The sequence below is a fragment of the Diadema antillarum genome, unplaced genomic scaffold (assembly GCF_040938485.1).
Source record: "Diadema antillarum isolate AM-2024a unplaced genomic scaffold, OU_Dant_1.0 seq00001071_RagTag, whole genome shotgun sequence".
Lineage (NCBI taxonomy): Eukaryota > Metazoa > Echinodermata > Echinoidea > Diadematoida > Diadematidae > Diadema > Diadema antillarum.
Window position 1 is genome coordinate 263,039 of NW_027271896.1, and position 12,448 is coordinate 275,486.

The 12,448-nt window shown below is 35.8% G+C and overlaps 1 protein-coding gene across 1 annotated transcript in view; it reads right to left on the bottom strand.

Annotated features, from left to right (window-relative positions):
- LOC139743345 (uncharacterized) overlaps positions 1-12,448 on the bottom strand; it is a 42,878-nt gene that overhangs the window by 4,297 nt on the left and 26,133 nt on the right. The window contains exons 8-13 of the mRNA XM_071653835.1: positions 11,880-11,938; positions 11,461-11,590; positions 10,516-10,622; positions 9,274-9,373; positions 814-967; positions 269-335 (exon numbers count right to left, since the gene is read on the bottom strand). Coding sequence (XP_071509936.1) covers positions 269-335; positions 814-967; positions 9,274-9,373; positions 10,516-10,622; positions 11,461-11,590; positions 11,880-11,938 — 617 coding nt within the window. The remainder of the gene's footprint in view (positions 1-268; positions 336-813; positions 968-9,273; positions 9,374-10,515; positions 10,623-11,460; positions 11,591-11,879; positions 11,939-12,448) is intronic.

Below are 12,448 nucleotides of genomic sequence, written 5' to 3' on the forward strand. Positions count from 1 at the left end.
ACGAGCTGACACTGACTGTGGATATGGCTTCTCTACCACAGTCTGAAGAAGCAAGGATGCTTACATCAATATTGGCCTTCAACAAGTGCATGGACACTTCCACTTGATAAGGTATCGACACTGCAAATATAAACCAAAGTACCTCTCATAGCGTCTAGGAAGTCATCTCCTTTTCAAGTAACAGGGAACTCTATCTTTTACGCTCAGTAAAATGAATCCAAGTGTTATGTTCTAGTTTTGTTCGTGGGGGTTGTGTCTGCCTACTTACATATTTTCCTGTCCAATAGTACCATCGTTAGTAGAAAGCAGAACCGCCACGAGAATAATAGGCAACCCTGTAAACATAGAACATGACAGATTCAGCTCGTTATGAAAAGAGATAGCAGTTGTTAGGATATAGTGACACTCTGTGAACTCGTGATGATATAAAATCACTGCCTCCAGGAAAGGGTAGTGAAAGGGAGACTTCTCACTGCACTCTGCGTATTACGTCTTCAGACAAGAACAGTCTTTGCATAAGCTAAGTCTAGTGTTCATGGTTGCATGTATAAGCGTTTAATCAAATCAAATTTTCATCATGGAATCATCTGTCTGCAACCAATGTACACTTTTTTTTCGTCACTGTAAATATAAATATTTTTTTCCATGATTGATTCCATAGCTTCATGTTTGATTTTTACGTGACTGCTTATTTTCTTATGTAACTGCATTACTGCGACTAGTTATACCGAACAAACTGCATCATCAAGGTTTATTGTTCCTTGGGTCTTAGAAAACGAAAGAAGGAAAGAAAAAGGAATTGCATCGATGTACCCCATGCGCATGCCATGTAGCATCCGATTTTTCTCTTTTCGGCGTTCCACACGACAAACGTCAGGAGATAGAGATGTATGCCCTCTACGGTCATCCAAGAGAAGGTCACGAGGAAGAAGTAGTAGATAAGCGTTGCGACAACTGTGCAAGGAACCTGAGAACACGTTATTAACATGGTTAGTTGACAATCTCTGTTTGATGCTAAATCATAATAGTCATTCGATATCATATCTGCATGCAATTCCACACCATGTTTAGATTGGCTTGATTGAGTGGACTCAAAATTACGTCAACAAAATTACAGTAGAAATCTCAAGATCGAAAGCTATATGGAACTCTGAAGATTTACATACTTTGTGTGCAAGTTATCAATCATTAATCGCAGTGGAGGATGTAATTTTGTCATCAACTGATAAGTCTTCCATCAAGCTGAACATAATTCTTTAAAGGGATCCTATAGTTTTGGTAGAGATCTGACTTTAGGTTTTCAACACTTTTGGGTGAGATAATGAGAAACCTTTCATGAAATATGAAAGAGCATGTAATTCCAAGTGGAATTCAACGTTTATTTAATGAAAATTGGTTTTGAAACGGCTGAGATACCCAAACAGAGCAATCCAAATAATTATAGCCTTGTATTACTTTGCTTTCGGATGTCTCAGCCATTTCAAAGCCGATTTTCATAAAATAAAATTAGAATATCTCTTAGAATGGTATGCTCTGCACTATTTCATAAGTGATTTCTTGCCATCTTGCAAAAAGTTAAAGGCTGAATCCTCACCTCAACCAGAACTATACCACCCTTTGATAAAGTTTGAAGTTCATGGTGTTGTGTATAGATTTTTTTTTTTGAGGGGGGGGGGGGGGACTGAAATTTCTTCATTATCTTATTTTGTTTTATCCTGTTTTAGAGTGAGATGTTGACATTGCCGCCTTTTTCTAATTCATGCATGTGGTTGCCACTAATATTCACTATTCAGAGAAACATAAAAAAGAGCAACAACACATATTTGATTTTAGAAATCCACCAAAATTTTAACGGAATTTCTAGGAGCTGCTGCAGTGATTATCCATTCAAGGTTCAAAGAATATTTGGTACATACGCGCAAGATGAGAGAAATTACAAAATTGACTTCATTTGTTTGTCAAGCCAACATTACATTAATAATGAAATTGTACTAGCTGATAAGGAATCATCTGAATAAGGGTCAACAACAACAACTATACAACAACAACAAATGCTTGAAATCTAGACACAAGAGAAATGTGTTTTTTATTTTTGTGTTACGTATCATATTTCGTCGGCGTTTTCACGAACCGACGCTATTTCGATTTTGGTCAAAATTTTCAAAATCGAGATATTGGTACCAAATGAAAGTGCTTTCAAAACTCTACCAAATCCCAAAATTTTAGATCACAAAATTAATTATTCTTAATTTTATCAAAGAAAGAAAAAAACGACGGTACTCGAAATATCGAGAAATTGAGAAAAAGGGGTTTCACGAACCGACGCAGTAAAGATACGCCGGTTCGTGAAACCCGAATTGCTAGGGTGAAGAGCAATGCGGGTTTCACGAACCGTCGCAGTTGCATTATTTTGAGCTTTGTTCAACTTACTGGCCTAGAATTAGGTTTTGGCCCTAATCCAGATCTCAGAGTGAGAACCAAACCATCTGAAAGATGAATGACGACCTAAGCCAGCCCACTGTCCACGAGTGAAGTGAATGGTAAGCTATAATCGTATTAAAATCATGCTCAAAATAACAGTTTCAGTTGGACTACCATAACCATTAATTGCGGTAGAGTGTAGTCCCATGTATTCAATCGCGTGATGCTTATGAAGCCTAGTCTGTAAACGCCATCCAATTTCAAATTAGATCCCAAATCATATTATTTATAGTTTCTTTTCAACTTATGTCGTTACTTCTGAGACTACTGAGTACTGTAGTCGTAACGTCTGTGTGCAAGACATGCAAGATGTCAAAGTCTCGAAGACACTCGATGGCTATGCCTTGACTTGAGTTGAAAATGAAATCATGAGATTGACAAAGTAGGCCTACTAAACTAAAAAAAAAGTAAAAAGTCTAAAAGTAAAACTCAAAGGAAGAGTAAAGAATAAAGTTAGACATGTTAGACTTTAACTTTCAATTTTAACTATTAAGTCTAAGTTAAGACTTTACTTGTAATGCCAGTTACTAAAACTAAGATCAGCTGAAGTCTAAGACCAAGTCAAATTAACACAGAGTCTATAGTCTAGCTCTAGATCTACATCTAGACTAGTGGTAATAGTAGGTAGAGTCCACCCATTTTTTCCCCCAATTTTTACTTGTCCATTCCTGAAAAAGTTACTGGTCAGTGTCCAACAGTGATTTTTCCTGGTCAGGGACCGTCGGACCAGTGCCAGTGTGCAGCGTTGGTGTAGATGTCATCTATGACAGTATGTGGTCTAGTGATACTACCTAAACACTACGAGTAGTACTCTACAGGTTAGGTGGCTTTCCTGTACAGTGCAGTGTTATAGTATACTTGTGAATTCAGCCCTAGTACCGTACTGTGTGTAGATATGTGACATTATGTCTAACGTTAGTTCGAGTGGAGTACCTTTGAAGCACAGCGGTGGGGTTTTTTTTCCCTAAAACTTGTGAATGCGGCCCAACCAAATGGCGTTTACATATTCACGCGTGATTGATAGTGATACAGTAGCGCTGTCGATTTCCACAGCATCCATACATAATCTTTTGTCCTTTCTTCTTTCCTTTTTTTTCCCTTTGTTCTTTCACCCTTTTTATTCTTGGAATCGAAGGACTTCTAAGAAATGTCCCTCGACTGATTTAACCAGGACTCTTGAGTCCTGGTAAACCTAACCTAACCGAGTAACCGTTAACATTTGTTAGGCCTAACATAACAGTAACACTGACTTAGCCCTGTATTGACTTTGTCTTTGGCCGACTTACTGAGATGGCGAGTCTAACTCTTTAACGTTAGTCTAAACGTAGTCGTTAGATCTGTCAGTGTCAGTGTCACCGGTTATTGTATATGGTGCCATCTCTAACGTACGTTAACAAGTTGATGTTAGTTATCTATGTCAACTTACTGAGTCAGTAATAGTGGTACTGTCATCCTGTTGGATATCGCCGCAATATCATCCGTGACGTGTTAATTTCGTGTCACAAAGACAAAAGTTGCCAAGATCTAATAGTATTAGATGTCTAGATCTAGATGTAGTCTAGATCTATAATATAAATTTTGTGAACCACTGGTAACTTAAAAGTGAAAGGTCTAGACTTCACTTAGTCTATAATTAGACCAGACATTCATGAGGCAAAGGCCTATTTAGTAGATCTATTCTTATTCTATTTTAACGTCAATTCCTACTAACTCGCCACGTGTTATTCCTAAGGCCAAGGACTTCCGGGTTAGTGATTTTTTTCTCATAAATACCAAACAGCAGACGTGTTTCATTTGCATTCTTGTGCAGACTTCATGAAAATATGTGCAGTATCAAAGAAATATGATGCACATGACAATGCCAGTGTTTTATAGGTGAATGGTTAATACCTTTAAAAGCTGAATGATAATGTAGAGTCTAGGTCTAATTAAGATGTTACAGTCTCTGATAAGAAACAGGTTTGATTGTCATAGACTGTTTCCCAAATGCAGGTACATGTAGTAATATTCAGCTATTTCAATGCAATGCCTTGTTTACAAATACATGTAGATTTATATTCATGTGAATGATAATTCAATTTCTACATGAGACATACCAAGTGCTAAACATAATATCTTGCATCAGTAAAATGTGTAAATGAAGAGACAATTTGAATATGCATCAAATACGAACAGCAGCATTTTTTGACATTCTTTGATCCTGCATAGGCCTACCATTTTGTTTTATGTTTAATATAAATAGAGCAAAATAATTTCAACTTCAGTTTTGTTGGCTGATTTTTTTTTTTCTTCTCAAAATTAAAGTTGTATCTTGTGCCATGATGTTTGATTTTAATCAAAAGTTCTTAATTTCTTTCTTTTCTTTCAGATGACTGGTGCCATGTAGTAGCGAAGAACTGGACTGTCTCAGAAAAGAAAAGGAAAAGTACAGGGTCGTGTACATCACCAACGGATGTGAATACAATGGTAATGTAGAGTCTAGGTCTAATTAAGATGTTAAAGTCTCTGATAATAAACAAGTTTGATTGTCGTAGACTCTTTCCCAAATGCAATTAGTAATATTCAGCTTTTTCAAAGCAATGCCTTGTTTACAAGGACATGCAGATTTATTCATGTGAATAATAATTTAAATTCTACATGAGACTTACTAAGTGCTAGACATAAGATCTTGCATCATTAAAATATGTAAAAGGCGAGACAGTTTGAATATGCATCAAAAACAGTATTTTTTTGACATTGTTTGATCCTGTATACCGTTTTGTTTTATGTTTAGTATAAATAGAGCAAAATAATTTCAACTACAGTTTAGTTGGCTGATTTCTTTTTCTCAAAATGAAAGTTGTATCTTGTATCATGATGTTTGATTTTAATTGAAAGTTCTTAATTTCTGTCTTTTCTTTCAGATGACTGATGCCATGCAGTAGCGAAGAGCTGGACTGTTTCAGAGAAGAAGAAAAAAGTACAGCATCGTGCTGATCATCAAGGAATGTGAATACAATGGCTTAGGAAAGAAGACAATCTACAGATAGGATAGAAGGGAGAAATTGGGATGAAGGGCGACAACATAAGGACGGTATATCTACAGTGAAATGTGATTGTAAAGTGGAAACATGAAAGGAGATCCTAAGATTGAAGGTGAAAACAAGGCATTCCATTCTGTGATGTCGTAATTACAATTTTGCTACACTTTAATAACACTACAGAGAGACATTTATATCAAGGAAAGCTTCATGTGGATATGGAATGTTAGATTTTTTTAAGTGTTCATTGGTATGTATTTCATGATAATAAATCTTGAAGGTTTTGTGTGGTAATCATAACCTTGTGATAAATCTTGATAGATTTCTAAGTGCACATTGGCAATATTTAGATGATGCTGTAATCAGATTAAGTTCTATTCTCCTTTATTCTTTTATTTATTATTTTGTTGTCTTCAACCCACTTTGAATGTGTCACGTATGATTCTTATAAACATGGGAACATGCACTCCATGTAAATGATAGGACTTATAACAAATTGACATAATTATTCAACCATCACTAGACAGTTCTGTTATAAGATGTTCTTTATCTAACTAAAATTGTAAATTATGATACGTGTATGTTCCCATGCAAACTCACAACAAAATACAGAAATTTGATTTCTTTTAATAATAATTCATTATGTCTCTAAATTTACAATTAAAGAAAGTGATTGCAATAAGGATGTCAAACATCGTATATTAAAATAATAGATTATTCATTTGTCTCCATCCGTAGTAACGCACGCAACTGCAGTGTGCAGTTTGTAGGCTGCTGTGAAAAAAAAAAATCACAGGCAGCCCAAGCAGGATTCGAACCACGACCTCTGGATTACTAGACCAGCGTCATAACCACTAGACCACCGGAGTGCCCTGGCGCTACCTTTACACATGAATAATTAAGTATAGAAGGGCTTGGGGGCGCTTCGAAGTTTACTGCTCTTATTAAATATGTACATGTCATTTGCAACTCAACTAAAGATGATTAAACACACTGAAATTCTTACTTTAAATGATATTCATAATCTGTTTTTTTTTTCTTTAATAGCTTGGGATGTACACTTTATACACTGTATCGGTCTACATTTCGCCTACAATATGGAATTCTTTACTGGGTACGAGACGTTTGTTTTTAACAAACAAAAAATTAAGAGTCCTTTAAAGGTGCTGTAAAACAGTGGTGTTTGTTTGTTTGTTTGTTTTTTGGTGGGGGGGGGGGGGAGTCAAATTAGCCTTGGCCCCTCTCCGCCGTCTTTTTTTTTCCTTTAGCTGCATATTTTTTAGTCATCACATGAAAATTCGTCTGCATCCACCCCGTAGTTTTGCTGATGACCTTTCTTTTTAATTATTTTAGCCACACACAATTTTAGCTGAATTTCCCCAACCCTCTTGTGAATTTGCTAGTACATGTACTAAAACACATTCTCAGAATGTGTTTATAGTACTGGTGGATTAAGGATTCACAGGGAGGGGGGGGGGGGGGGGTCGGCCAAAATTTCTTTTTTCCCATATGTAACAAGCCTTCGGGGCGAAAGGCTGATATTATGGGCTTTCTACACACATTTTTAGATGCTAATTATTGGTTAACATGAGCATGATCATTTATGTTGTGATTAATTTGTTTCCTTATATATGTATGACTTCTATTAGAGACTTAATTGGCTTGGCACTCCTTACATCGACCTATTTTAGACACCCATTTCCCTCTCTCTCTCGTGCTTTTTCTCTACTGTCCTGTGAATAGTGTAACTACATGTACATGCAGTACCTCTTCTCTTTTGTATGATATACATCAAGTTTTTATCTGAGCATATGGGTGTTGCAGCACTCTCAAGCTTCATGCATATGCAGCAACATCTTTGTGTGGTCATATACATACATGTAGTTATGCTTGATATATTAATTTGAGAATGTTATTCTTTCTCTTGTATATGTTCCGTCCGCACTCTATAGATGTAAATGTACGATGTAAGATTTGGTGTGCATGTTCGAACTGTGTTCCTCTTTTTGTGAACACACAAGAACTGATATAATAATGAACTTGAATTACACATATTCTTGAATCTTGATTCCATCTCCATTTGCCATTAGATATGTATTGATTTATGGAGCTCTTCCACAATTGTTATCCTTCCCATTGTCATTACTCATCTCTGAATAATTCAAATTTTATATTCTATTGAGGACCTATGTTTCTTCGATTACATAATGTACCTCTTCAATATATTGCTGCAAAAGGCATAATAAAACATGACCATTATTATATATTTAAAATGAAGCTTGAAATTCTGATAGTGTCGATATTCATGTATATTTAGGAGTTTATCAGTTTCGAAGAGTGCATGCAGGATGAGTTTATGTTTTTATATGATCAGGTGCAGCTATCATAGAATCTGTTGAGCAGGAAAGAGAAAGATGGAAAATGAGGAAATATGAGTGAATTCGCATGCGAGCCAAATGACAATAATGACACTGATAAAAATTGTGACAAAGTAAATGTCACAAATATGTGGAATAATAAGAAATAAAGAAATTAATATATTATTTCAGAGAAAGAAATAACAGAGTGCATGCATGAGTATGAAAGATGAGTAAATACAAGTAATTATTATTGACTGGCACGTCTTTTTCCCAAGATTTAGCGGTATCCTTCATCTTAGAACAAACATTCATAATTATTATGAAAGAAGTGAACTGATTTTGAATTAAAAATAATGTGAAAAAATGAAAAAGTAAGTTAATTAAGTAAAAAAAAAACAGTAAAAAGTAAAAAATATGAAACAGTATACCGAATACATGTATTACCAAATGATAGATGTCCAAATGCAAAAGTGTTAAATAATAATATATCCACAAAAAAAGGGGGGGCAAAGAAATCTTTGGAACGATCAACCACAGCTATAATAACAATACATGCGTGTACTAAATGAAGATGAAAACAATGACAACACTCTTTTTAGAACAATTAAGAGAAACTGGCTTGTATTATCATCTTAATTATCACTAAATGTATTGTAATCATCACAACAATCATTACATGACAATTAATTTCAATTAATAAGGTTATTGTTGATAAGCAGGTATAGCCCTAATAGTATTTGTATGTAAACACATACGAAAATGAAATAGCGACGGTTCGTAAATACACGCGTATTGCACGTTACCTATTGTACAGGCCCTACAGCGCGGGTCTCACGAACCGGCGTAATACAACTTACGTCGGTTCGTGAGACCCGCGCTTAAGTACATAACCTATGGTGCGCGCAAGAAACGATGGATTTACGAACCGACGCAGTGAGTTTGAAGACAGAAATATCGTAAATTTTTTGAATTCACACTAAAATTACACTATGGATAGGAAGAACAACTTCCACTCTCATCACCCTGTCAAAATTTTCACACACAAGACAGGAAAAGTCATTGAAAACGTTGTCTAAAACTTGTGAGATCTTTAAACGCGATTTTCTCAGAACTGCATTTTCGCTCAAAAACGAAATAGCGTCGGTTCGTGAAAACGCCGACGATTTATTTCACGTGGCTAGTGAGGACTATAGTCTAGCACTTAGCTGTTATGTCATGGGTCTAGCTAATTCGAGTTTGTGTTTTTCTAATATACGTCTGGTGCTCAAGATATCTTATCTCTCTTCCTTGTCTGAGTTTGTAACCTTAGAGTATTGGTACCAATGTTATCTTCCACCACTATTTGAATTATGCATTACAATCATGTACAAATTGTATCATGCCACATGGAGATGAAAATGGCTTTAACTTACCGATGGAGGGCGCACAAACTCGAGACAGAGAAAAGCAATTTCTGCTAGGCCGAGAGCAAAAGCCAAGTTCCCATGCACTAATATCAGATCACTCTTGAGACTACGGGTGAAACAAAATGATGTGATAAATATTAATGGCTGGGATGATGATAATTGTAACGTTAACAACAAGAAAAACAATAAAAATAACCGGAATGATGATAATGCTGGTACTTAAGTTAAGATGATTGTGACAAAAACGATGACGATGAATAATAACAATGATAGTACACATAATAGTAATGATATCCAGAGTAATGCAGTGAAAGTAATAAAAGTAAAAATCACAGCAACAATAGCGTCAATACTATTGTCATCATCGTCATCATCATTATTATCTTCTTCATCATCATAATCATTATAATCATCATCATCATACAATTAGGACCTACTCCTTTTCACTGAGAACGATCGAAACTTGTCCATTTCCATAATGTAAATGTGGTTGGATGCCTTATGCAAACATAAAAGATGAAACTAAAGAGAGTCCTTTCCACTAATCTTTAGAATACCTAACGCATTATCTTGTGAAGACAAATCCTATTTCCTTTAGATTAGATTTTCATTCTTCTGTAGCACTTTAAAAAAAGATCGTATCCCAGCGTATAAACAGGTCGTATACTGCATGCAGTATCATGCGAACACTCAATGCATGAAGATAACCCACACGAGACCACATGTATTGCGAATGAAAAAGAAAAAAAAAATCAGGAAAAAAATCAGATTGCTATAGAGTTAGCACGCATCTTGATCTGTTGATACTGAATTGACGTGTGTGAAACTTCAACTTGTGCCCTTAAACATCTTAATCGCGCTTGTCGATTATCGACCCTGTTTCACCGGAGTAAACACAAAGATTATGCCTCTTCTTTTTTCAAAGGTATATTTCTACATTTTTCAACTCATTCAAATCTTTTCTTATGTTGATCCCATACAAAAGAATCCATGTATGACTGATGTGCGTGGGCAATGTATTGACACTCGAAGAGAACAATCGCTTCGCATTTCATACATCTATTATTTGGTCTGAATAGATATCCGTGTTCCATATGAACACCTGTATATTAGTTTGCATAATATGCTTCACCTGATTTATACTTTGTAATTTTTGCATTTGTAACACAATTGAATTTCTCGTCGTATATTGTCTTGAGAAATATGAAAATAAATTGAAAATGAAATTGAAATTGAGAATCAACGCACCGCAGGGCAACGTATCCGCAGCACATGGTGAAACAGGCGACAATGGAAAAGCTGCAGCCAATGATCGAGAGGATTGACATCACGTGTTCATGAACCACCGGGGTCTCCTGGGGTAAACAAAAGAAGAGTTTTGAAATTAGCAGCACTTGGCTGGTGATTCTTGCTCTGGTATACTAGAATAAACGAAAATGACACTCCACGAAGAATTTACTTTCAATATCGCACCAGACAATAAACGATTGAATGGCAATCTCCAGGTGACAATCATTTCGGTACGTCCTTAAAACTGAACGTTAAAGTAAAAAGGACATTATTTTCGGCGTAGGTGTCATTGTTTCAGTGGTTTTGACAAGTGATGAGTTTATCATGCATTCACATCAAATGAATAATGTGAGATGAACATCGAATCTGATACCTCTTCATGAAAGGTGTGCTATCTTTACATCTTTACATAAATGTCAGATATTAACACCACTTGAAATATGAGAGATATTTTTTGAACTGTTTCCTTGTTATACTATTTGTGCTCATATCATTACATGAAATAAACTCATTGGTAAAGGTCAGTTCTCGTCATGGGGGAAAATAATGCTATTTGTCCTGTACAACTGCAATATGTCGCAATATGTCAGTTTACTTAATCTTTGCATCACTATCAATAAATTGTTGTTGTTGTTTTTTCTTAATCCAAAGAACTAGTAACCAGCTTTTAAATGCAGTTACCAAATGCAGCTGCTAATACTTAGTATATGTAATTTGATACATGTGCTCGAAATCACGTTGCACAATGAATTATTGCTATGTTAGTCCTTGGCAGGTTTCTGGTTGTCGTGAAATACCTTTTCCTGTAAAAGTACAGTATACATTGCTATTTGAATAACCCATGTATGCTGGGAAACTGTCGCATTGGAATTGATAAGTTAGACAGCTCTATACATTCCTCACCGTGTCGGCTGCTAGGTTGACAAGTACGGCGAAGCTTGTCAGGTGATCACAGAGACACGTGACTTGCATCACATCTTCCGTCATCTTCATTGATCGAGTGTCTAGTTTGCACCCTGCACTTGACCAATTTCTTTTTTAAAGCAAAACAAAAAGTGTTGTTACATTATGTTTCGTGTCTGGAAATGGACTAATATTTTTTTCTTTTGGTGAATTATTCTTGTGCACTCCAAACTACATGATGGAACAAAAGCATTAATATTTGATAAGAGCAAATGAATACATATCACTATGTTTATCAAGATAGAAATGGTAAAAACATGCTCGTCAAAAATCATCCCCAGTTGAAGGTTTATAACATGAAAGTGTTGTGTTAGGTTGCTGTATACTTAGTAGGCTGACACTGTTACAATGACAAATACCTTTGAGCGAAGTTCCAAAACGAGCATAGGGTGTTGTCGTCCGTCAGATTGACCTTGGCCTGTAGGGGGAGAATAGGAACAGACAGACACGCAACCACACATTATACACACACATCAATCACACACATACACACATACACAGACAGAGACAAGGAAGCGGTAGACGGACAAAAAACATGTTAGGATTGAGATTTTAACTTTTAGGGCAACAAAATAATCTCAATCACATAGACGTTGAGGGGCCCACATCCTACAAGCTTTGTCTTTTTAGCGGGTCCCTCCATTTTTCGATTTTTGCATTCTGTTTACCTACTTCTAATCACTTGAGTTTTATGATTATGTATAATTATTGTAAGCTGGTACAATCACTGCACATTCTTTTCATCTTACATAGTTTTACGCACCTTATTTTCTGTTATAACCGAAAAAGTGATGTCTAAATGTTCCTGTTGAAAAATGAAATAAAACATTGAATGGAAATTGACGTAAGTTACGATGTCTGGTACTAAATTGAAAGAAGTAAAATTGGAGGCGGACATTGCTCTCTTCGTTTCCCTTTTTAATCGAGC